Below are 27,624 nucleotides of genomic sequence, written 5' to 3' on the forward strand. Positions count from 1 at the left end.
CTGGATGAGATACCTTAAAAACATGAATAGCTATTTAAGCACCTCAAAAATCTAAAAACATCCTGAAACAAGAAGTAAACTCTTTCTTTTTGTGATGTGATTTTTTTCATGTGTGAATGAGAAGTGCAGCATGCCTTCATTTAAAATATATCCAGTTATACAATAGAGAAACGTAGAATTCCCTACCTTTACTCCCTCTCCCCAAAACATAAACCCATTTACAAAAATAGTCACATATAATAGTAAACAACCTGTGAATTAAAAAAAAAAGGTGATAAATTCACAGCATACATTTTGTAAAAATATGGCAGGTGTGGCAGTTAAATCATAAACAGTGGTGACGATTACTATCATCAAGTGTCACGTGTTGAATTTACATAAAAATTTAACTTCCCGCCCCCCTTTAAAGTGGTTCCTATTGTCCGAGTAGCCATTACCTCTCTGCTCTTCAGCAGTGTCAGCTGGTTGTGAAAACAGAAACCTCCTGTCAATGCTGTTTTTCTGGTTTATTGAGTCCCAGTTTGCTGACCAGAGGTCTCTGTCTTGTTATAGGCACTGACCTTAAGTATACATTTGTAAAAACAGTCAGTTTGGCATAGACCTCCTCTGGGAGTCCTGTTGACACCACTACATCACCATCCCAGGCTGTAAACAATTGATCACAAAATGGAGTATTCTTTGTTCCTTTTTACTTTTTACTTTCCCTGATATCTTTCCCTTTGTCCTCCTTTTCTGATTTGTCTTTTTCAAATTTTTCTTTTTCCGGTTTGGTCACACTATCATAGGAAGGTGGAGAGGTGGTGGAAGGCGTCACATCGGTTTTCTCTGGAGTTGAATTCTCATTTAGTTTGTCAATGAGAATATCATCTTTGATAGGTGTTCCATCACCTTCTTTGCCTTTGTCTTTCTTATAGATACATGAAACCTTTTTAACTTTTTGCTTCAAGAGGTAGCGTCTATAAGCCCTCTGGATAACGATAGCAGACACCTCTTCTTGTTTGCGTTTCAGAGTGGTTGTGATGGGCTCGTAGGAGACTTTGGAGGGATTTGACGCCATGAATCGCTCCTCCATCTGTATTCGAAGGGCATCCATCTCTCCACTCTCACCCAAAACCCGCTTTGTAAAAGCAAATAAGATGTCAAGACAATGGATCCGGTCCCCACTGACCATGGGCAGGTCCATGGCAATGAGCTGGACTTTGTTTGGTTTGGCTATGAGAAGAGGAGGATCCAGGGCAGCTGCGAAATCCGAGAGCTTGGCGAACTCTATAAACTGGGTGGCATCGGGATCAAACTTCTCCCAGACCTCATAGAACATCTCAAAGTCATCCTCGCTCAGGGGCTCTGCACTTTCCTCAGTAGCAACACTGAAGTTCTCCAGGATGACAGCGATGTACATGTTCACCACGACCAGAAATGAGATGATGATGTAACTGACAAAAAAGAAAATCCCGACAGAGGGGTTCCCGCAGTCCCCCTTAACTGAGCTTCCAGGGTGATCTTTTTCAGGGTCACAGTCTGGAGGTCCACTGTTGAGAATAGGTGCTAGCAGTCCGTCCCAGCCAGCAGAGGTGGTAATCTGGAACAGGCAGATCATGCTGTTGCCAAAGGTCTCGAAGTTGAACATGTCATCAATTCCAACTTCCCTCTTAACATAGGCAAAGTTGGACATTCCAAAGATGGCGTAGATGAACATGACCAGGAAGAGCAGGAGGCCAATGTTAAACAAGGCCGGAAGGGACATCATCAGAGCGAAGAGCAGCGTGCGGATCCCCTTGGCCCCTTTGATCAGACGCAAGATTCGGCCAATCCTGGCGAGCCGGATCACTCGGAACAGGGTAGGAGACACAAAGTACTTTTCTATCAGCTCAGCCAGAAACATGCCTATGGAAAGTCAAGGAACAAAAACAAAAATAGTTCTATATTTAATGGTAGTGAATGAAAATTTACATGGATTAGATAATCACTAGTTTTACAAAATGTGGACATAAGAATTAGGTATACACATAATACACACACACACACACACACACACACACACAATCTGCAGTATTTGTTTAGCAAAATGAAACTGATACGTTTGGTGTTATAACATTAACCCCTTTATGCTAACTGAGGTTTCAATGGTCATTTTACCTAGTTCAAGAAAAGCATCTATTAGAAGACTCAACCACTGAAGGCCTAAAGATGTCACAAAGTATACGGCAGTGAAGCAAAGGAGTGGATCTGTAGTTCTGAAATACCAGTTCTAGTATTGGCATAAGAACTAATGGACGAGGTTTGTGAATCTGAATTGGAATATGGGAGTTCTTATCCTGAGACGGTTGTGATCCGCTTTATTTGGAAGGTGGCAAGAATGATGGACAGGAGAGAATCCAGGCTTTGGAGACAGACATACTTGTGACTGAATCCTATCTCTTTTTTCCCCACATCACTAAGTGGTGTTAATATCTACTTTTGTTGTTTTTATTAAACTCGGCACTTACTGGGTCTTTACTTTGTTCTAGGCATGCTACTAAGTGCATCTCCTTATATAATATCATTTAATTTTCACAATAACACTTCACAGAAATATTCCCTGGAAAGCCAGGGATTGGAGGTAACTTGCCATAGGTCACAGAGCGGGTAAGTAGTGGAAACAGGGAAGCTCCAGACCAGATCTGTATGACTCCCGAGTCTCATCCCTTAAGCACTCTATGACCACCTCATAGCGCCATTGCGAGGAGCAAACAGAATGGCATATTGTTTCAGTGTTCTAGTCCACCAGAGAAAGCAGTATAAATAGTAGAATACTATTTGCTTCCCTCTGTGTATGTTTTCTTTTCTCAAATAGGCAGACCCTTGTCTTAAATCTCTTATATTTACTGCCACCACCTCATTTAATGCCCTATACCTGACCACTTAATATGTATTAATGATAAGGAGCCTGTTGTAGTTTTTTGAACAAAATGTCTACTTCTGGAGAAAGAATATTACAAACCATAGAAACTATCTGAATCCAAAGGTAAGATGAAGCTTGTGTGTTTGTGAATATATGTAAACACACATGCAAACTATTCCAATTATCAATAGCTTAATATTTATGGACTATTTGATTACTTCTAATAATTTTTGTGTGTATGTGTGTGTGAATTATTTATTCAAAGCAGTACTTGTCTATACCAAAGAAGTGTGAGTGACTAAAAGAGTGTTATGACAAATTGCAGTTATTGTCTTCTGAAATGAGACAAGATGATAAATGAAAGCTGAAAAATAGAAAATCTCTTTTTTTACACATCATTTCATGCACAGCATGCAACAAGAGAAATGACGAACTGAAGAACTATTAGACTTTTATCTGAAATTTTGGGATGAATGAGAAAGATCAGTAAGAAACACTTTCAAAGTTTTAAACAAATTTTTACTACTAACTTCCTTAACTGAGTAAAAGCATCTCTTCTTACCTACGATAGAGAGAATGACCACCACAAAATCAAAAATATTCCATCCGATGGTGAAATAGTAATAGCGAAGAGAGATTAGTTTCAGCACACACTCTCCCGTGAACAGAACAATAAACACCAGATTAATCCAGTACAGAATGTTTGTCATCTCCTGACTCTGGTCATCAGTTTCCACCATCATGGTGACCATGTTGAGGCAGATAAGGATCATGATGCTGATATCAAAGACTTGCTTGGTTACAAAATCAAAGACCATTCCTTGGAATTTGTTCTGGAACAAGGAATATATAAAATTCACTTAGAAACATAAAAAAATCAAATTTGACATATCTGCTTTTAACATAGCAATATGAAAATGTGGCTTTTATAAAAACACACCATGTTTATTTAATATTTGGAAGAACATTTTGTATACTGGCATATGCAACTTTTTTTCAAATGTATTTTAGTTACACTGTTCATGATATCAGATTTTATAAACTGACTTTAAGAGCCACTTACTGTGTTCTCAGTGCCCGTAACAGCATGTGTACAACAGTCAGCCAATATCTGCTACTATAAAAAAATCTTTGTTATCCCACGTATTAGAGGTGGGTATCAAAGTAAACTTCAAAGAACTAATAAATAATTCTCTAGCTTTTTCTCTCATGTTTATTTTTTTCTACTTTTTGCTTTTATCATCTTTCCCCAAAGCCAGAGAACCTGAAGTTTCATCTTGGAAGATGTTTTAAAAAATTATAGGTCAAGAAAAAGGACATATGTGGAACACCTGGTGAAATCCAATTAAGTTCTATGTTTTATTTAAGTGGTATTGTACCATTTCTTAGCTTTGATTACTGATCTATGGTTATGCCAGATTTTGCAATAAGGAAAAGCTTGGTGAAATCATATGCAAGTAACTCTTCTTTAAGAATATAATAATCTTTTAAAAAGTTATAGCCCACAATCAGATGTTCAAACTTTGCCCTATTCAGTTTGGACCTTATTTCCAAGAACTAATTGGCTTTATGTCTTGTTTATGAAATTAAGGCCTCACCTTACCAGTTCTGCTCATTTGGACCCTGTTTTGTACCATTTTGCCTATACCTGCTTGGTATTTCAGGCTTTCTAGGGCTCAAGCCCTGACTTAACTTCCACTAGGCTGTCCTCTACTTTCTTAACTGGAAACACTGATGATCTGTTCCCTATACCCTTCACAGCCTGCTTTCCCAGATCCTGACATGTTTATCCATCTGGCTTCTCTGTACTAGTGTTCTGATCTCTCCCTGTTGAGAGACATCCATTACTCCCTATGGAAATTCTTGGACATCAAACATCACCAGTTTGTTGTATTTTTCTCCTTTCTCGGAGTAGATACCTGGCTTGCTGGACTGGACTTCTATTGCTTCAGCAGAGTCTGTCCTTCAAGAGTCTCCTTCAACTTGATAAATGTGTTTCATCCCAGTTCCAGACCCTTCCTTCTCAGTTCTTATTTACTGTAGTTTACCTTTCCAAGTCTGGTTATGTTTCTTTTATTTCTACCCTTCTGATATTTCCAATTCCTCTTAATAAAATTTGCAGATTCTACTGTATCATTTTATCTTGTCTCCTTGTACTAAAACAGACTTCCCTCACTCCTTCTCTGGTGACTTTGAATTCAATTTTAAGTTTTAAGCACCCTGTGTCCTCAGAAAACTTTACGTTTACATTTGTCATAAAGTTGATAACACTGTATTGCAAATGGTTTGCTCCTGCTTATTTTAGTTTTTTCTTCTAGCTGTCTGGAGGCTCTGCAAGCACAGAGCAGTGTCATTTTTCTTATAGATATAGCACTTAGAGTGTAGTAGGTTCGAAATTGCTTAAAATCAGAAGCCTTTTATCAATGAAAAGCTCCTTAGATTTTCTGTCCGTGTAGTTTTCCAATGGGTCACTTCGATGTATCCAATCCCCAGTCACTAATCGCTATCTCCAATTTAAGTCCCAGGATCTAGTACATGCTGGAGGAAGCCACGTGACCCTGGCAGCCTTGTGCACCAAAGATTTATGTCCTCTCACTTCATCTTGGCCCTTGACGATGGTGGGGAATCCTTTATCCCTCACTTGCTCCAGGATAGTTACAAACTTCTCAGAAATATTCTTTTCTTTTGCCCTCTACTCTTTTTTGAGAGCATCAAAATCAGTGTAAAGAAACTCTTCTGCTTCCTTTTGCATTTCATATTATCTTGACTTTTCACATGTATCTTTTTATATATTACTCCATATTCATTACAGGACTCAGTCCCTCTTACTTCTAAATCTAATCTAGACCATTCTATTCTTGAGCCACATCCTATGTGTGACTTTATTCTATATTCCCTCTTCACACTCTTCTTCCCCAGAACTCCTGTTTTGCTTCCAACCTAAATCTCTCTCCAAATCTTAAGAAACTTTTGATTGCCAGATTCTGCAAGCTAGCATCTCCATTTTTTTCTCCATGCATGTCCCTTCTTCATGTCCTGCATGACACTGGTCATCCAGGGTGTATGGCAGAAACTCGTAAGTTCTCCTTATTGGGTCCTTCTTTGTCTCTCATATTCAATTCATGGACAAACTTTAATTTCACTCCAGTGACAGCTCACAAATCCATCCACTTTAATTCATCTCCACACCACTCTGGTTCAGGCTACCTCTCATCTCTGAAACAGCCCCAAAATAAGTCTACGAAGCATACACATTGCCCCTATCAATACTGGTTGAGTGATCTTTACAAAACTGAAAATGACCAGGTCCCCTTCAATGGCTTCCCATTGCTCTAAGGATAAAGACAATTTCTGAACATGGCCTACAAAGCTCAGAAAAATCTGGCCCATCCTAACCTCTTCATTCTCAACACATCCCAATGAGCCCTCACTCTCTGTACTCCAGCCTCACTGGCCTTCCTACCTCAGGGCCTTCACACAAGCACTGCCCTTCTTCTAAAGGGCTCTTCTCCTCCTGACAACAATGTCCTGCAGCAACCAAGCAGCTATTGGCAAATAGACAACTGGAATAGCCATAAAAATTCATGAAGAGAATGATGTTATCAGATTTAGAAGCAAGATGCTAGGGGAAAATATGAAATATCTTTAAAACCAGAAAAAAACCCCTGACTTGTATCGTTAATGATTCCACTTAATCAGCAGAACTGGGTAGGAAATGGGGAATATCTGAGATGTACCAATTATTCCAATTGGTCCCCACTGTACTCTGTGAACGTTCAATATTTCCACACAATGTATGTATGCATATGTTTTCTTCTCTACATTATTATAAGCTCCTCAATGACATCAATCCTATGTAATGCTATTGGCATATAAGTCTGAAATGTTTTATTTACATATATTTATATGTTTATATATAATACCTATATTATATATTTTGTGTATACGAGGTATATATATATATATACACACACATATACACTTAGGCTAAGATAAAAATACTAGTATCTGGCAATTTGGACTACGCAAGTGATAAATAACATAGATCTTGCTGGGAATGAAAGCATGTTATTCTTACAGCAGGTCGAGGTATAGGTTTTTGTGGTTTCTTTGAACCCAGTTTTTTCATGGCATTGTAGTATTTCTTCTGCTCTTCTGTCATAAAAATGTCTTGACCTCCAAAGTAAAGAAATAAAAACAAAACTTGTTAAAATCTTGTTCTTTTCTAGCTATAAAATCCACCTCCGTAGTTGTGTGAAAATTGGCTTCCACGTGCTATTCTAGTGTTGCCCATCTTTGTATTTACAGAGTTAGATGCATGTATTCAATCTGTAAATTATTCTGTATTAATCAGTCATATTTCTATACTGAAAACATACATGCTATCTGAATTAGCAATTACTTAAAAACTTACAATTGATTAAATATCTCAAAATAATTTCAGAATTTTATATTCCTTCTTTTAGCTGATTACGTTTTAGACTCAAAAAGAACCAGTGTGATATGTTTAGTTCATGTTTTAGAATAAAGATGAAGTTTTAGTATACTTATCTTCTTTTTCTGTTGGTTGAAGTTATCTATGATGACACCAATGAAAAGATTCAAGGTAAAGAACGAACCAAAAATAATAAAGATGACAAAATAAAGGTACATGTACAGATTGTCTTCATACTTGGGTTGTAATTCTACCTACAAAATATTAAGGAATGATAACAATTAGAACTACTACTTGTTTTATAAAAAAGACGTCAGCTGATTTTCAATTCTCAAAACATGTCTCAATTGCTGGGAATGGAAAAAAAACCTCAAACATTAAACAGATTTTATGAAACATCAAATCTAACATGCTTATTGAAGAGTCCTGCAAGACCATTCAGTGACTTGGCAAAGTGAAAAAGCTCATAGAAAAGTCCAGATAATTAAAATTAATTTCACCCAATAAATTTCTAGATTATGAATGTACTTTCCCTTATAGGTAAAGTCCTCCAACAGGGCATGCAAAGTGAGGATTTCCCTTTCCTGCAGAAGAGATGTTTGAGTTACACTATTTTATGTTAAAACCTTTAAGATTTATTCTCTCTGATTTGTTTTTTTTATTCATCTGTAAAATGGAAATACTAGAACCGTAACCACATAGGGCAGTTGAGAAGGTTAAACGTATTAATACCCGAAAAGTGCTTAAAGAAACAGTGCCTGGCCTATAGTAATAGCTGAGTGTAAAGGTTTGATTCCTATTACACGTTTCTTTTCATAGGCTAGAATTATTATTGTATGTGTGGATATGGGTACATCTGTAGGATCATTCCCTTCTGAAAACGAGTCTATAGATTCATCCTACTCGGTAGGCTTTAGGCACAGTTTCTGTAACAATGATGCCTTGTCTTGTCCAGCACACTTTTTGGTCAAAAAAAGAGTGACGGTGTGATCTTTGGCTGTAATCTATAGCTCAGGTCCCACAGGATATTGTTCTAACCAGTTCAGTTAACCAGTCACAGGTGGTAATGGATACAAGTAATGACCCATTGTGTCATGAAATCAATTTAAAGGGTAATGGACAACTTGCTATGTTTTTTTAATGAAATAGAGTAAAATGGAAAATGTCAGAAATATTGTAAAAGTACCTATTCTTTGATGGGACTTTTATTTCATTTACGTATGTATACAGTGAACAGTGATATAAAATGATATTTTAAAACATTTTAAAATTAAATACAATACATACAGAAAAGTGCACAGCACATAAGTGTAAAATGTAGTAATAAATTGTTATAAGATGAATCTCATGGTGCAGGACATTGTCAGGAACTCAGAAACCTTGCTGTATTCCTTCCCAAATATAAACTCTATAATCCCTGCTGGAGGCGATCATTATCCTGACTTTTATGGTAATTTTTTCCTTGCTTTTTCTTTAGAGTTAACATGTAACTATGCATTATTTTTTTTTAATGATTTTTTATTATATTATGTTAGTCACCATACAGTACATCCCCGGTTTCCGATGTAAGGCTCGATGATTCATTAGTTGCGTATAACACCCAGTGCACCATGCAATACGTGCCCTCCTTACTACCCATCACCGGTCTATCCCATTCCCCCAACCCCCTCCCCTCTGAGGCCCTGTTTGTTTCTCAGAGTCCATAGTCTCTCATGTTTCATTCCCCCTTCTGATTACCCCTTCTTTCTTTATCCCTTTCTTCCCCTACCGATGTAACCATGCATTCTTGAACAATAAGATTAGTTATGTCTATATTTTGTCTAGTAGATACATCTGTTATAACTGTTTATTTTTAGATTCATCCACATTGCTATGTATGCTGTATTCATATATCATTCATCACTGTATAACATTCAATCATTTGTCCATTTCTACTACTTTTGAGCTGTTTCCACTTTTTTACTAGTTCAAAAATTATGTTCACTCTTGTACATAGATTCTGCTATGCATGTGCACAGGTTTCTGTAGGATATATTGCTAAAAATGAAATTGCGGGGCTAAAGAATATCTTGAATTTTATTGAATCACGTGATAATGCCCAACTTCTTAAAGAAATATTTATCCATTTTGTCCCGTCAGCATTGCATAAGAGTTCTTATTGCTCTTTATCCTTGACAGTACTTGATATGGTCATACTTAATACTGCCAATGAGGTAAATGTATAGTTAATGTCAATTGTGGTTTAAATTTGCATTTCTCTGGTAACTACTGAGAGTAAGAGTGAGCAACTTTTCACAACTTTAGTGTCCACTTGGATTTCATCACTGTAAAGTGCTTGAACGCTGAGGAGTTATGTAGCAGATACTGTCCGCTAAGTTCCTAAGGAAGGAACTGAAAGAAAGTTTCATATCAGGCTGCTGCTAAGGAAGGGAGAGAGAACTCTAAATGAATTATTCAAAAGAGGTAGGAAACTGCTATAGAGGAAAGTGGTTATGAGCCCATTGTTTGTGGTCAGGGTTCAAAAACACGTACTACCACTTACCGCATTGAGCCAATTTGCTTCAATAGTGAAATGGAGTTAATATCAACCACACAGTAACGTTGTTATTTAAGATTAAGTGGGATAGTATTAAGAAAGCCCTTAGCGAAGTGAGTAGTAATACTAGTTAAGTTATTATTATTATTCAAAAAAGCATATGACTGGGATTCCTGATAGTACTCGCAGAAATACAATGCAGGGCTTTTAGTTCTCATGCTAGCTCTCTCTTTTTTTTAATAAGGTGAAAAAAAAAACCCAAAACAAAACCAACTGTTCAGGAATTCTTTCTCTGTTACCACCTGGTTATTGGTGCTTAGGAAAATAACATTTCGAATTTAATTACTATGCTCTGGCAATATACCAGAAGCCAATCTCTCTCCTTTTTTTAAATGTGATTTCCTCTCCCACTGTTACATGGTGAAAAATTAATGAAAATTGTACAAAATTTTCAAAAGTGCTGAGGTGTCTAAGGCAGATTGTGAAGGCCCCTTCCTTCTATCTGAAAATCTCACTTCCAGAGAGAAACACTGTAAAGTTTTTGTTTGTTTTCTCTTTGTTTTTTCTACCATTAGCCGGATTCTTCCTATTACAGGGAAGATAAAAAGATGGAAGAAATCTGTCACAGATGAAGAAAGTGCACGTTGAGGGCTTCTAATGCACAAATGGCCAGAACTATCAGAGCCGAAAATAAAATGTCTCATTTTGCAAAATCGACAAAATTTTAAGTGCTGGGTGCCATGCTAGATACTAGAAAAGATGTGTTAGAAGATTTACAGTGAGTAGAGAAAAACGTTCAAATCAAATTGTGGAAGAAATAATGCAAGGTTGAATATTCTATTTTTGTAATATAGATGTTTTCTATAAATTGACCCATTGTTTTGTTTATTAGTAAATTACAACACTGTGGAAATATTCACCGGATCAAATTAAACAATTTTCCCTCTAAACAGACTTACATTTCGTGAATCAACAGCTGCATACATGATATCCATCCATCCCTTAAATGTGGCCTGTAAAAAAGTCATACCAGGTAATTTTTTCTCCCATAAATTATAATTTTAGAAAAGAAATTAAGTATCAGATTGACCAATTCAATCATTCAAAAACAGGTATATAAAAGGTTGGGGTTAGTATGTAAAATCTGGGAAAAGTTTTGTAATAGATGCATGGAAAATACTTCAACTTTACATTCTTCTGTAAATCTATAGTTAAACAGGATAGATTTTAACAATATGCTATCATAAAAGTAATTATCAACAATCTTTGACTCTGATATACCTATAAGAACGTAACATGAAATTTGATAAAATAACATCAGACAAGTTGAAAAGTATGCTGCATTGTTTGATCTTAATGTTTTCCATTCTTATTCTTTTCTAAATGGTATTATCACCAATCACTAATCATGATGATTTGTTCTTGAAAAATCTCGATATTGTTGATTATACTATTTTGATCCAATTATTCTATAAGATGAAGTAGTTGCCTAATCTGAATACAAACATACTGAACTACGATTTACTCTTTTAAATATCTGTGGTTTTGGGGGAGACAAATGCACCTAAAAACAAGTTTTATGCATTTTTTTTTCAGTTCCTTAGAACCACAGGATCTGTCCTTCCCCCTAATATTCATACAGCATTGGGTATCATGCAGGTGGATTATCTCAGGGAGTGATCAGCTGAGAAGTGGAATGGATTTTTATGAATTCATAACAGACATAACAGACTTGATAGAAGATTTTTATTTGCAGAGAGCAATCTCCCTATCTGAAGGAGTTCAAGCGACAGGCAGGAAAGGTTGGAATTAGGTAGGTGTCCGTGTGACAGACGTAAAGGTGGGGAGTTTGCTTATGGTGGTGGTAGACACTGTGTGGATGAAGGCTTGATGAGGGTTTTATACTGTCTGGTAGTAAGGAGGAGAGAAATGTACCACTCCTCCTCCTCCACTCACACACTTCTCCAACCCCACGCTAGGGCCTGTGCCTCTATTTTACTCAGACTAGGGATGGGGTAAAAAAGTGGGAACCTACATAGAAATCTCAATAACAAAGGACTGGTACTGGGGTAGCTAATGCATAGTCTGAAAGACCATAAACTTTGTAGAGCAGTCCAGTTTCCAGCATGATGCAGTAAAGATAGTTCAGCAATGATTAGAAAGAATCTATGTAAATTATCTATATCTATATCTATATCTATATCTATATCTATATCTATATCTATCTATCTCTGTATACATATATATATCTATATACATAGATATATATATATTGAGAGAGAAGATTTCAGACTCATTTTAACAATACATCACAGAGAACAATAAAGTGGTTACTTACTACTTGAAGCAGAGAAAGATATCCAAGTCCTACATTATCAAAGTTTACTTTCACATTTTTCCACCTGGCAGTTTGATTGCTCTCTATGAGGGCTTTACATTCGCTGTAGTTGTTGACCACACTTACATCAAACATTTCTCCAGTGGTGTAGTTAATACAATGATAAAACTTGCCAGCAAAGAGATTTACTCCCATAATACTGAATATGAGCCAAAAGATCAGACAAACCAGAAGTACATTCATTATGGATGGAATGGCTCCTAAAAGAGCATTGACAACAACCTGGCAGAGAAATGAGAAGGGAAAATAAGTGAAAACTCAACAACCATATTTAAACACTATTAAAAGAACAGCAGTCAAGTGATAGAAAATATATCTGTTCCTAAAGTTCAATACTGGGCAGAAACTAGTATCTGATAGCTCCAATAAAAAATTTTACACTTACAGTTCAGAATGGTTAAAGTATATTTTATATCATAGAATGTTTTCTCAAGAGGTAAGAACATACACAGAGCAAATTTTCATCAAAGAATGGAACTAATTATAAATGCAAATAGTGACATGGCAATAGAAACAGTGTCAGCATGTGAAGATCACAATTTCTAAAAATTTGCAAACCATAAAATTTACAATCCAAAATCTGAAAGTAAAAGAGAACAACACTTGAGGGTCAATTTCCAGGGCAAAAGGGAACACTGATAACAGTTATTCTGGGAAAGCCAGGATAAGCCAGGATGTCCCAGGCACTGTAGTCTAGGGTCACCCTACAGCTACAATTTCGGAGCAAAGAGCTCAGAGCATAGAAATCAAACATGCGACAGGAGAAGGGGGTTTGGGAGTCAGGAGCTCTGTGTTCCAGATTACATCACAAATTAGCTGTGCGCCTTTGGGCAAATTATTTCATTTTTCTGATCCTCCTTTGGGAAATCCCTTTCAGAAGAAAATCCTCATAAAGCACTGCAATTTGAGCCCAGGGTTTTCACTTAATGGCTCTTTTACTTGCAGCTTTCTCAATTAACTAGGGCTTTCAGGAAATATTTTTCAGCACTTTTAAAAATTATCCCCCAAGGAAATATTTAGCTAAAAATCATGTTCTAACCTACATCAGCAATAAACTTTATCAATGAGCAGGCATGTAAAATATACGAAACACAGCATTAATCTTCCTCAACTCCCTTATGGGATAAAAACACGTACAAACACATACATACACACATGTAAATATATGAATAATGGTATCTTACAATCGACCATACCAAATGGGTACTTGGCAAAAAGGCACAACTCATCTGCAAATTGGCACCTGGAGCCTATTCAGTAAAGGATAATATTTTAAAGAATTTTTTAATGAAAGAAACTTCTAAAGAACTTATTACAGTGTAAAGTTACTACAAGAACTTCAACTTTCTGATAATTCAGAGGTACTTGTAGACTTGACAGTTCATTTTTAAATTCACTACAATGAATGCTCTGCAAATGTGAGGAGATTCTGATTAGCAGAGTTAAAAAAAAAAAACTGGAGAGCAAAGAAATAATATACGTGTTTTCAAAGATAGATGAATGGAAAGACTAGGAATTTAGGTCCTTATCTATGCAAATTTGGTATAGAAAATATGAAAATTATTCTACTATTGAAAGTTTGATTGCTTTTTGAAAATTAAAACTACTACTGCAAAAACAGTGATTTTAAATTGGTAAAGTGAAAAGAATTTAACAGCTAACAGATCCTTTCTATGCAACCATGAGCACACTAACACACAAACACACACACCTACACATATCTTTCATTTCTGTTAATGTTGCAACATTCAGAGAAAGTCCCAAGTAACTACTTTCAAATGATCAGAAAAAGCATCATTTTCTAAAAGTTTGTTTAGAGTAGTGAAATCCCCAGAGACAGGATGTCATCATTTCCTCTGTGCTGAGGGGGTGTGGTCTCAGGTTTAGTGCCCCGGGACAGTGACAAATGGCAGCACAAATTCCTCCTTCTTTCTTTTTACCACCTTTCTAAATGAGCAGTAGATTTCCACTGACCTACTTTTTCAGCCACCACAGCCTGTGTTTGAAGGCTAAAGGGCCAGATTCAGATTTAAAAAGTCTCAAACACATCATATGGAGCAATGAAGAAATGATGAGGAATTCTTTGGAGGTTTTAAATTACAGTCGGTGGAATTTCCCGCACATTTAGAAATGGAACGAACATAACTAATCTTGACTCACATCGGAAGTCTACACAACATGATAGAGATTTCCCACAGAGTGAAAAATCTACTTAGCAGCAATCTAATTGTTTCTAATTAGAAGCAATCACTTAGGCATTCTAGTCTGTGTCTCCAACAGTGTCAAGTTTACGGATGTCTGACAAATACTGATTGACAGGGTATGTCAGTATGAATGTATAAGATATAAATTCTCCATAGATTTGTCATTTCTGAGGTACAAAATGTCAGTCTGTTCTCAATTATAATTCCAGCAAATTCGAAGGCATGCAGTCTTACCCTCATTCCTTCAAACCGGGATAAGGCTCTCAGTGGCCTCAGAGCTCGTAATGTTCTGAGGGATTTGATGGCACCAAGTTCTGAGTAACCCAAGGCATTTGCAGTCAAGCTAACCAATGAGACCTGTACAGAAAAAGCAACACAGTTTTCTCACTTACAGGCAAAAACGCTTACCCGGTTCTCAACCCGTAGTGAGTATCAAAATCACCTGGAGGGCTTGTTGAAAGCACAGATTACTGGTAGAGTCTGATCCAGTAGTTTTGGGATGGGGCCTGAGAATCTTCAAGTCCAGGTAAGGCTAAAGATACTGGTCTGTGAGCCATACTTTGAGAACCACTGCCATAAACTTATGAGAAAGAAGCTATACATATTCTCTTTTCAAGATTCTTGACACGAACAGTTTTTTTTAATTAAATGTAAAACAAGAAAAAGAAATGGCACTGAAATGCAATTTTCACCCACAGATCTGTAAACCTTTATCATCTCTCATATGTTTAGCCAACCTAAAAGGGAGATGACTAAAACTTAGTGTAAGTACACAGGTGAACTAAGAAAACCACTGGAGAATCTGCACACAAACACACTCAGAAAGATCTAGGCTTCTAAATAGTGGCTTTGTCTTTCTGTCAACTTCAGTATGAGAGCATCAAACCATGAATTAGGTCAAATGAAAATAATTAACCAAAAAAAAATTGAGATTTTAGTATGACTAATAGAAATTGCCAGGACAATGGTTTTATAGAGATGACTAACGTAGTTGATAGAAATTCTAAAATCTCAACTAAAAAGGAAAAGATCAAGTGTCATAAGTAGCACAGAAATGTCTAATTTCTTTGAAAATACATAGAAAACTCATTAGATCTATATAATCTAAGAAAAAGTATTTTGTCCTAAAGACACTTGAATTTCAAAAGCAGAGAAAGAAAAATAGATGTGTAATATAGCTTTTAAGAGTATGGTGTTAATGGATATTTGAAAAAATATATTTTTAAAAAAAATAAAGCACACAGAAAATTTTTACAAAACTTATTCAAACTAATTTTGCATATGTAATGTGAAATAGAAAAAACCTCTAAATTTGGCAAAAAATGAGCTACAAAAATTTATCTTAAGTGGTTTACATATTTTCCCTAAAATCTAAACTTTTTTAAAAAAATATTTTATTAATTTATTTGAGACAGAGAGAGAGAGAGAGTTCACAAGCTGGGCGGAAGGGTAGATGGAGAAGCAGGCTCCCAGCTGAGCACGGAGCCCAATGCAGGACTCGATCCCAGGACCCTGGGATCATAACCTGAGCCAAAGGCAGACACTTAACTGACTGAGCCACCCAGGTGCCCCTAAAATCGAAACTTTTAATTTTAGGCCTTGTGAGCCCTCTCTTCACTAATAATTGAAAAATAAAATTCCTGGATTATCATTTGTTGTGAAAATTTTCTGTATATAAAATATGAGGACCTGGACTACTTTACCTTCCCTGAAGACAGAATCAATAAGAAACAGGCATAAATTAAAGGATGAAAGATAAAAGTAGGACATAAGAAAAACAATTCTGAACAAGGGCAGTATTGACTGGCTAAGTAAAAGAAGTGGGAAAATACCCACTTCTATGGAACTTGTGTAGCTCAATGTGAGAAGGAGATCCATGTATGCTTTCTCCTCTTCCTGGAACAATCTCCTAATTGATCTTATGGTCTCTAAAAATCCTCTTTCTAGTCCATCATTCACAACTGCACCAAATTTCGCTCCCTCAAAGAGCAAGCTTTTCTGGTCACGTAATGCTTCAGTGGCTTCTTCCCGAACTAGATCAGAGGCCTACATCTCTTTGGATGGCATCACAGGTTCTTTTTTTTTTTTTTTTTAAGATTTTTATTTATTTATTCGACAGAGATAGAGACAGCCAGCGAGAGAGGGAACACAGGCAGGGGGAGTGGGAGAGGAAGAAGCAGGCCCATAGCGGAGGAGCCTGATGTGGGGCTCGATCCCATAACGCCGGGATCACGCCCTGAGCCGAAGGCAGACGCCCAACCGCTGTGCCACCCAGGCGCCCCATCATCACAGGTTCTTTAAACTTTTCTCCAACTTACCTTTCTTACCTTGTCATCCAATTAGAAAACATTTTCCCTCACCCCGTGGCACTGTTCTTACTCTCTAGGATTATTTGTCGCTTGAACAGGCCCTGCTTGGCTTGCACTGGTCTTAATGCTTTGGTGTCCTTCCCCTTATCTGTATCTGCTGACATTCTCAGCCCTCAAACTCCAGCTCACAAGGGTGCTGCCTCACAAAGCCTTGCCTCCTTCCTTAGTGAAGTGAATGGCACTCCCAACACAGATGTCATCTTCTCGATATATACGTATCTGTCCTCACTTGTCAACTGTAAGCTCCCACAAGTTAGAAAAATGACATTCATATTTGTATCTTCCATAGCAAAACAGATGATCAGGAATATATTTGATATAAAGCAAAGTATTGATGAGTTTTATATATTGTCATAATAATTTTCTTAAATCTAAGAAGGTAAATACCAGGATATGCTCAGTAATATGAGCACCAGCTGCAGGGCAGCTAGATTTCTCCTAAGAATTTCTTTATATTCAGATCATATTGATTAAATGCCTTTACTGTTACACAGATACATTATATATCAAATATTTTTATTATAAATTTTCCAGTGTATCATAACCACATATAGAAAGTAAAGAAAAAGTATCACCATAATCCAAAGATTGGTTATATATAGTCTTGGTATATTTTTCCATTGTGTAATATCCAATCATACATGGTTTTAAGTCCTTATTTATTTATTGTCTTCTTTTATTGCCAGAAAACTTTTGATGTAATTCTGCTTGTAGCCTTATATATTATATTTAATAGTAGATTTGCTATAGACAGATTAGGAAAAAATAGAACAGATATTCTTCTCTCTTAAATTCAAAGAACTCTTTTTCTCATAATTTGTTTCTTCTGTTTGGTTCTTGGAAAACTCAAATTGGATTAAAAGTTGATATTTTTTCATTTGAAACTGTAAAAAATAACTTTCTCCATGGAAGGGTCCATTTTTTTAAATTTTGCTAGCATGATATATAAATTTTATATATCAAAATATTTCAAGTTAAAAGTATGTCTTTAATTTCCAAGGAATTACAATCAACAGAATACCATCTTTAAAATGTACTAGTTAGCACTTGTGCTTTCTTGCAAATTCCAGCGTCCTCCTCCTTTGTTGGCTGTGAACATCATCCTGTCACCTTCCCCATGTGCCTAACCCTGTCCCCACTGGCTTGCCTAGTCTTTCCTAGAAAAAAGGCCTTTAAGGTTTTTTTTGGCCATTATGAATAGACTACTAATTTAAAAGGTATTTATAAGAAGTAAATATCCAGAACTAAATGAAAATGATTTTTAATTTTTTTGTTCATTTAAGAATTTGTATTTGTGAATAAAAGGTGAGATCTTCAAAATTTTCCCTCAGAAATCATAGAGTAATCTTGTATTCCATTTTTTAAAGACTTTTATATTCTGGTACTCCATCTTACTTTATTTTCAACACCAGTGCAGTTTAAAACAACTTTTAAATATTGGCCCACAGCCAGTCTATTTCAACCATCATACAAATCAAGAAATGTATCTCCTGCTTTTCTGACTTTCAAGTTTCTTTGTGATTAGTAACCCATCTGTGGGACAAACACTTCTCAACAGGCTCTGATGATAACAAAAATACTAATGTCAAAGATAACCGTGAGGAATTTAAACACGGTTGTTGTGTCAAAGGTAAGAGTGAAAAAAAGCAAAACTTCTACATCAATATATTATTCTGTAGAACTTGGGATTTAAATGTTAATCTGAAATGAAATCAATAAGTGTAGTAAGGCAGCATTTGACTGTTTCACCTATGAAAGTATATGAATTTAAATCAGCAAAAAAACATTATGGGGTATCTTCTCATTGGGAAAAATGGGAGTCATCATTTATATTTATGTAAAGTATTTACTGAGTGCCTACTGTGTGCCAGGCACCATTGCTAGAACTATCATCACATGCCAATGGAATGAAACACAGAAGTGCAGAACACTCACGTCAACAATCAGGAAATCCAACCAGCACCAGGCATTGGTGAAATACATCTGAAAACCATACGCGACCCACTTGAGAAGCATTTCCAGGATGAATATGTAAGTGAAAACTTTGTCGGCGTATTCTAACATGGTCTTAATGGTTTTTCGCTGCTCAATATATATATCTTCAAAGGCCTGTGAGTGAGAAAATCCCATGGAATTTCATTGTCATAAACTGTCTCTAATTGATGTCTTAACAGAGCAAACCTGCTGCAAGCCTCGTCTCAGGCGCCTGCGTCTGGAAGGCTTCTCGCTCCCCATGGCGGCATTGTGCTTCAGGGTCACCTGCAGCCACACTTCAGTCAACCAAGGAATTCAAATAATTTTTAAATTAGGGTATCGGGATATCCCAAAGAGCTTAAAAATGTGGAGAGACTGTCAGGTGCTTCTCTCTACAGCAGGAGGCAGAAAGTCATGTGTGAGTAGATGTGCTTTGTTCATGACACTAGAATGTTTTCTCTCAGTAATGCAAATGTAAGGCAGGAGACAACCCTCCCCCCCCCCCCACTCCCATAGCAGGAGGAAAGAGGAACAGAGGATTATCACCTTCTCCTCTCTATTTCTCTCGCTCAGCGTGGGCACATGTGTGGTGCATGTGGGGAAGCCCACCCACCCCAGCCCCGCTGTGACATTTTGCAGAGCTCTTGGGACAGTGTAGGGAATTGATTTTCAGGAGCCTCTGTGTGTTCTGGAATGAAAAGATCATTTATCTAACTCAATCTCCTTATAGGAAAAACTATCAGGATAACTTGGTGGTCTGGGTTAAGAACAAAAGAAAATGTTCTTTTTTGGAGAAAAGGGGGATCCGGGCTTGTGATCAGGGCACAAGGGCCTAAAGTCTTTGCAGCTCAATTTACAGGTGAAGCTAGAAGCCCCTCAGAAGCCAGCCATGGTGCTATGTTGATGCATTTTGGTGAGATTTGACTGGGTATAATTGAGAACCAAGAGCTAAGACAGCAAAGGCACTAGTTACTGGTGAGACTTTAGAGTTCCCTCTCTATTGGCATTAAAAATTCAGGGCTGACCCTCTTTGCGCAAGTACATGGCAAGATGCAGGATTCTTAGTCAAATCAGAGGCAGTCTTAGAGGCCTCCAGACACAAGGCTATAATCCTAATGAAATCAACTGACCAAACCCTGTAGTTGCTAATTGAAAAAATAAAAGAAATGCAGCCACATTTGTTATCACCAAATGGGAAAACAGGTCACACTATTTTCATAGGTTAATTAATATTTTGACCAAACTGACCCTTCCATTGAATGAAATCAGATATAAATTAAGTTTTAATGCTTTCATTTTGCTATTAGTCAGTAATTAAGTCAGTCTACTATTTGCCATTCACTGTGATTGGCACTAGTGAATCAGGATGAACAAGACAAGTGAATCCCCTGCGAAATGGAGTTTATGTAAGCAGTTTGACAGTTAGCTGATATCCCATATCATGTCTGCATAATGACTCTTAATAAGAACTGCCTCTGATGACTCAAAGTCAGAAATATCTTGAAGTATTACAAGAAACCATAATTTGAGTTTGATTCAATCTGAGATCTACTCCACAACAATAAAAATTGCTATCTACTGGGGTTCACACTGTGCTAAGAATATCACAATGTAATCTCTTACTTCACAAGCACCATATTTTAAAAACATGTAACAAGAGGTTCACTGAGGGGGAAGGTAAAGAGTTTCAGTAAAGGAAAAGGAGCAGGTTATATGTCACCTACCAGCGCCCCACTGCTGAGTAGAATCATGAAGACAATGAAGGTTTCGAACCAGTTGTGCTCCACTATTTTATAGCAGGTTTTTCTCAAGTTCCACCAGAGTTTCCCTTTGCCTTCTTCTATGCTTATCTGACAACACTTGAACTTCCGCACACAGTCTACAATAAGTCAAAGTAAATGAAGAAAAAAAACAGTCACTCTTCGATTATGTACATTTGTATTGGTGGAAGACTCACCTACGTTATTACCTGATACGTTGTAAATAACTATTTTTTAGGCTTCCACTTACACAAACACAAATCATCTGTACGGTTTTTAAACCATTCATTCAACAGATATTTTTTATGCATATGTGATTATTGTAATGGATTATATTACATCATAAAAACATATAGAAAAAGAGAAAGGAAAATAAAATCACCAAAAGTTGATATTTGCATCTTATCCTTATCCTATGATTCCATTCATACGTGGACATTTGAATTCTAAGTAGTTCACTTAATAGTATAATACGCACATTTCCCTTTTATTGTAAGTAAACAGAACTGTGAAAGGCTTTCACAGTACTTCTCTAAATAAGATAACCAGACTTAACCAGAATTTATAGAATTATTCCACTATTATTGAATGTGTTGCTTTAACTCTGGCTATTATCAGCAACAATATTATAAACATCTTTGTGTAATCTGTGAATTACTACATCAAAGGCTTATCAATAGATATTTATTGAATATCTGTTGTAGTCAAGGAATTGTACTGGACAAAGTATAATTGTAGAATGTGTAAACATAGACTTTCTCTTTAAAAAGTGTGCATTTTAGGGGTGCCTAGGTGGCTCAGTTTGTTAAGCGTCTGCCCTTGGCTCAGGTCATGATCGTAGGTCCTGGGATGGAGCCCTGCCTCCGCTCCCTGCTCAGCAAGGAGTTTGCTTGTCCCTCTCCCTCTGTCCCTTCCCACCACCCCCCCAACTCATACTCTCTCTGTCTCAAACAAATAAATAAATAAAATCTTTTCTTAAAAAGTGTGCATTTTAAGTAGGGCACTTGTGCTCACAAATTCTATAGTTATTGAAAGCAAAAAAATCACAAATTAAATAAGGTATTGTGAGAGTTGACTGGTATAGATTAATTTCTGATATTGAGCTTTATAGAGGAAATGAATTGCAGCTTAGACTTTGAGGGATATGTAAGAACAGATCTAGTACAGAAGCTGTAAAGGAATGGAGAAAGTGAAATCAATAAAACTTAATGATAGGTCTAGAAGTTGCATGAAGGAAAGAATTAGGAGTCAAGACTAGAAAAAACACTTAGAGCCAATCTGAAAAAAGGAACTGAGGAGTCAACTGGAGAGTTTAGATTTTATATACTGTCCAATGACTAAAACATTGAAGGATTTATTTGGGAGTTGTGAAGATTTACCTGATAAGAACACTGATTTAGAATGATCTCTGCCTATAAAAGGCACTGATGGATAGAAGAAAGAAGATGAAAAAGGAGTTAAGAGTGCATGAGACCCAAACAAGGGCAACAGTGGTGCTAGTGGTTAGGAATCAGAAGATACTGTTGAGCTCACAGGACCTGGCAGCACACAAAACAGGGGGATGCTGGGGTGTGGGAGATGAGTCATGAGATGAGGCTTTAACCATGAAGAGGGCTCTTATTCAATCAATAGAAAAATGGAAACCTCATCTTGAAAAGAGCATAATATTTTACTGCATAGACATTTATCAGATGCTACTTTATAATGTCAGTCAGCCAGATCATATCCTTTGTTTCATGAAAATTTAATGATGTGCTATAAAATGTTATTAGCTTCTCAACTAAGAAATAAATAGCATTATATTTGTTGTTTCTTTGAGGCAAGATCTTTTTCATATTTCTGTTTCCCAAAAGATCAAGAAGATTCACGTGCCCTGAAAATATTCACTGTATTAAATTAAATGGAACTAAATTTAGGGTGTTTTTTTTCTCTAAAGAGGATATGAGATGAAAAAACAGTTTAACAGAAAAAGAGCAATTTTGGTGGGAATGATGAATGCCAAATTTGAGACACTGGTTTATTTCTGAGAAGAAAGGAAGAAAGGGGGATAAGAAACAGGGAACAAAATGGGCCTAATCTTTATCTGTTTTATTCTTAAATAAAAAGTCTGAAGCAAATATGACTAAAGTATTCAAATTGTTAAAGTTGGTTGGTGGGCATCTATATATTATTCATTATTATTTTCTATAATGTTAAGTTATTCTATATCCTACATAGAATATATTCTAAAATATTTCATACTTAAGTGTTTTTTTAAACCTTACAAAAGACAAATGTTAATAGTACCATAATTATTATTGCATAATAACTTATTATTTCCTTATTATTGCAGTATATATGAATATATTGTGACCCTAAAACTAAGCTAATTGTCTGGTAAAGAGTAAAAACTAATACCACAGAAATTATTTTTGTGATACACCACTTGAATATTTTGGGAAGTCATATTATTTTTTTCATAATCAAATAACTGCCCTGGAATGTATGCAGACTTTTTGAAGAAAAAAGCAAAGAGTGACTCCCTCATAACTTATGCTGAACAAATAGCTCTCCCTCTGAAATTATTTAAAAATTTACAATTAATATTTAAGTATTTATTTTCACCAATGCATTAAAGTCCAAAATCAATAAGTATATGCAACATAATCTTCTGTAACAACCTTGAAAGAATCCATTGACATCAATTGTGATTTTTAACATCTGTGTAATTACACATTCTAAAATTTGCTTAAAGTTTAAGTTAAAACAGCTTTAGTGTTCTTAATGTAAACATGCATAACCCAAATGAAACACTTTTAGAATTAGTTGTAATAAAATTGCATTACTAGTAACAATTTGAGGCAGTCATTATTTTTATTTTTTATTTTTATAAGATTTATTTATTTATTTTAGAGAAGGGGGAGGGGGCAGAGGGAGACAGAGAGAGAATCCCAAGCAGACTCCCCACTGAGTACGGAGCCTAATCCCAGGCTTGATCTCACAACCCTGAGATCATGACCTGAATTAAAATGAAGAGTCAGATACTTACTGACTATGCCCTGAGGCTGTCACTATTTTTTAAGCTTTTGCTTAAGCAATTGCTATATGGTATTGATTTGAGACTAAGACATGATATGCATTATTAAATAGCTATTAACTAAAAAATTAGTTAAATGTGAAGTGATATCCAGGGTTTTTGAGAAATGTTCCTGTACCTATAATAGGGATTTATATAAGAAATGAAAAGAATTTCATATCTTGTGCTAGTGCACTAAATTTTCTGCCTCTTTGATCATTAGTGGTGCGTTCCCACACAGTCTGGATTGGCCAGGTGACTTTGCTGTGGTGAACAGGACAGGAGCAAACCTGGCAGAAGGGGAGCCTTGGCAGTTAGGCATCCTCTCTTGCTCCTGTGCCTTCACCCCAAGAACATGCCTGACCACTATGTGGAGGACAAGAAAAGACAGGAGTGGAGCTGAGTCAGCCCAACAGGCCATCCAAAACCTCAGGCTTGGAAGAGAGCCTATCCACGATCAGCAAAATCATCTGGCTGGCCATGGACTTGTGAGCAAAAATATATGTTTTTTTCTATATGCTAAGAAGTTCTGGGTTGTTGGATATACAGCATTATCGTTCAAGAGATAACTGCTCCATACCTCAAATTACATAATTTTAGCTTTCTTCAGAAAATCCTCTTGGTATTATTGGCCCAAGGCATGGTGTCCCATATTATAAAACTCACAGTACATTTTGGCATTTCATTATCTATTATCTATTATCATTCAGAACTAGTAAAAAAATTAATCTTGACAGAAACAAGTAACCATTACTCATGGACAGTTTTAAATGTACACTTATCACTTACGGCCCATTGTAAACCGACAAAACAGTAAACAATAAATTACCTCTTTGACCTTAACTTTTTTCTTTCTTTTTTTTAAAGCTAGGGAGAGATGTTTGATTTGGCATTCTCTCTGATTTGATATTCTAGAAGGCCACCAAAACACCCATATAGTTAGCAGCCTTTCTTAGTTGAACAGGATGCACAAAAACAGGAATGTCTCATTGCATAAACCCTATCTTTTAAAAAATTATCTTTGTTTTGATACAGAAAAAACAAAAACCAGACAAATGAATGAACAGTCTCTAGATAGAGATGATTCAGGGGTGGGGAAAGAGAGAGGTAAGAAGGGTCCGGTGAGCTCACAGGCACTGCTCTACTCACCTTCCGTGAAACAGGCTTCAGGTTCAAGGGATTCTTCGGGTTCTACCTCAGGCTGCTCTCCCTCAGCGGGAGCTCCTATATCAACTGTGCTGCCTTCCGATGAACTAGTTGCATTTAGCTTCTGAAAATCAATTCCACAGAAAAGCTTTTAAAATATTTTCTTTAATCTATAATATAAAAATTCAAAAGGTGTGCCCTCAAGTCTTCTGTATGCATTTCCTTGATCTGTAATTCAAGAGTCTCTTAAACATAATGCCAGTCCGCTTTAGGAGAGGTGGGGGTCACAAGATTAGATGCAGTGCCACAGCATAGTTTTTTCTTTAAAAATATGGTGCTAACAGGTTCAATAATTTTTGATTAAGCCCTTGTATAGAGATTCTGAAATAAATCCTGAAGAGCGCTGATGTAAGCTGCCAGAGTCATATGGCCATCTGTGATCTTGCTTTTGTAAATTCACTGGCAAATGGTATGGTTTGTTTTATTCTAAAATTGTGACCCAACCAACGAAAGCTGCACAAGTGTATTTTCATGTCAAATGCAGAAAAGATCGATCCAATGCACATAAACAGCAACAATCTAAATTTATCCACTTTTCATTGACATGAAAACATATACCAGTAGTTGTTGTTAAATATATTCTATAGTTTTCTAATTCAGAAAAGAGCAGCACATTGTTAGCTTTAGAGCAAGAGCTGGTATTTTGCATTCTCTTTGGCCAATGCACTCCTGTGTGTCACTGTGCATTTGGAAACTACTTGTCACTCTGGCACTCTTACCTGTCCTGGTAATACAGGGAGAAGTGAATCTTTGGCAGTCATTTTGGTTTCCTTTAGGCTACATCAAATACCACCAGAAGAAAAATAGAATAGAAAGAAGTTTTTTCGACCTGGACATGCAACAAACTTTAGCCAGATCAGGGTGTGAAAGGGATCAGCTAAAAATGAAGGGATCCCAGTCTTTAGCCTGGTCTTAAAATGCTGCAGGAATGACACAGTGCCAGGTATGAGTGCCACATGGAATCAGAGTAGTTTGGGCCACAGCATTCTCGGACCTGTTACAATGTTATTACCATTAGTGCATAACATTAGGAAATGGCTGAGCTGGTAAGAGCTACTTTATAAAGGGGATGAGGTAAGCACATGATAAAAGGCACACCGAAGTAGGGTGAACTACTACAAAGTGGACACTACAGTCAGTATCAGAAACACTCTACTCATATTTGAGCTAAGGATTAGATGGATCCGCTCCGGGAAGCTGGTTCCTTTATTTTATGAAAATCATTTTCTTTATTTAAAATATTTACTTGGCATAGTGATGTTGATGAAGTAAAACTATTTATATATGAAACATATGAGATTAAAAATGCTTTTGTCTTGTGTAATTTAACAATATCGGTGACAGAAGCATAAAAGATATGTCTATCTTCTTAGATCCAGTTTCAGGACTATTTTCTAATTTGAATGTAACAGTTAAATCAAGGATTATATATTATAAAATGCTTGAATTTTGTTGAATTCTTCTGCTCACCAGGTGTATCACACTACTAGACAGATAATCATGGTATCTTTGCCCTTAAAATTTTAATATATTTTGTTTTAATATGAATTGTCAAAATAGGAATATTTATTACACATATTTTAATTTTTTAGACTTCTAATTTCCTATCCTTTGTCTTTTGGTTAGACTCTTTGATAATATAGCTGTGTTTACATATGTGTAATTGACTAAGATATGACCAAATTATCCTCTCATTCCAATTCATCTGAGTCACATAAAATTGTTACATATTAGGAACCTGAAGATACTGATCTTATCATTTGCAGGAGGTTGAAACATGGTAATCGGAAAACCTGAAGCTCAGTCATACCTAATCTAACTGCAGATAGCTCACAAAAGAAATGGAAAACATTCCTTTTAGAAAAAAGGATAACACTGTAAATACAGATTGGGGGAAGACCTGGGGGCGAACCCAAGGGAAAAACGAGGATCCATATTCAGAGTACTCCATAAGCTCAGGGGGACATTAGTGAATGATTCTATTACAGCCTACATTAGTGCTGGGTATGTCACAGGTACTCAATAAATATTGTTTAAAAAATGAATGAATGAATAGACTTCTCCATAACAAAATGAAGGTTAGCTCTTGACGGTGATTGGGAAAGTCATCAGACAACAAATTCCAGTGAATCTTGGTTTGAAATGTTCCAGAAGATCCCTGTAATGTCAACTATCACACCTTTCATTTACTGCAGCTCCTTAATACCAATATAGAAGTAATGTCTTTTTATTGAAGCCAAATATTTGTGTATTTAAAGGTCAGGTTACTAGTTATAATTTTAGAAGTGCAACATCAAACGATTTTTTCTCTAGAAGACGTAAAGTGCCAGATTTAATCTTTTGAAGCAAAGACACTACTGCCATCTCTGTATCCCTAATACCTATCACCAACGTTTGTGTTTAACAGATGTTTGTCGAGTAAATGAATAAATGACCAGTGCATGGACTCTTTTATACTGCCAGTAACTACTTCTGACACCTCCTATTGAATACTTTTACATTCAAGAGAATATAAATAATATCCCCACTTAGGTGCAGAGTAACACAAATCCTTTAAGATTCTGAATTGTGTAAATAATGGCCAATTACTTTAGAATTAGTAGTGCTGTCTCAACACCAGGCTCTCAATTATTCAGACCTAAAATGAGTCTACAAAGAAAACTGTAGTTTAACTCTGGAGTTAGTAAAATAATACTGAATCATTCTGACAGTGTTTTCTTTCTTTTCACTCTTTATAGGTAGATCTGAAGTCCCAATGGTGAATGGAATTTTTTTAAGGAGAGGGACTCTCCTCCTTCTCCATCTT

General features: G+C 36.3%; 1 protein-coding gene across 11 annotated transcripts in view; it reads right to left on the reverse strand.

The window, feature by feature from the left end:
- Positions 1 to 491: 491 nt before the first annotated feature.
- The window catches only part of SCN2A (sodium voltage-gated channel alpha subunit 2), an 81,245-nt gene continuing 54,112 nt past the window's right edge, over positions 492 to 27,624 (reverse strand). For 6 of the 11 annotated variants that reach the window (XM_008687042.1, XM_008687039.1, XM_008687038.1 and 3 more), the window contains exons 17-26: positions 24,762 to 24,882; positions 20,522 to 20,676; positions 18,759 to 18,932; positions 14,689 to 14,811; positions 12,191 to 12,472; positions 10,812 to 10,865; positions 7,433 to 7,570; positions 6,960 to 7,064; positions 3,444 to 3,714; positions 492 to 1,884 (exon numbers count right to left, since the gene is read on the reverse strand). In XM_008687042.1, coding sequence (XP_008685264.1) covers positions 689 to 1,884; positions 3,444 to 3,714; positions 6,960 to 7,064; positions 7,433 to 7,570; positions 10,812 to 10,865; positions 12,191 to 12,472; positions 14,689 to 14,811; positions 18,759 to 18,932; positions 20,522 to 20,676; positions 24,762 to 24,882 — 2,619 coding nt within the window. In that variant the 3' untranslated portion in view covers positions 492 to 688. Of the gene's footprint in view, positions 1,885 to 3,443; positions 3,715 to 6,959; positions 7,065 to 7,432; positions 7,571 to 10,807; positions 10,866 to 12,190; positions 12,473 to 14,688; positions 14,812 to 18,758; positions 18,933 to 20,521; positions 20,677 to 24,761; positions 24,883 to 27,624 lie in introns of all 11 variants that reach the window. The other 5 variants (XM_008687043.1, XM_008687041.1, XM_008687045.1 and 2 more) reach the window with 2 other exon arrangements.

This window comes from Ursus maritimus, unplaced genomic scaffold, assembly GCF_017311325.1.
Source record: "Ursus maritimus isolate PB19 unplaced genomic scaffold, ASM1731132v1 scaffold_1, whole genome shotgun sequence".
NCBI classification, from domain to species: domain Eukaryota; kingdom Metazoa; phylum Chordata; class Mammalia; order Carnivora; family Ursidae; genus Ursus; species Ursus maritimus.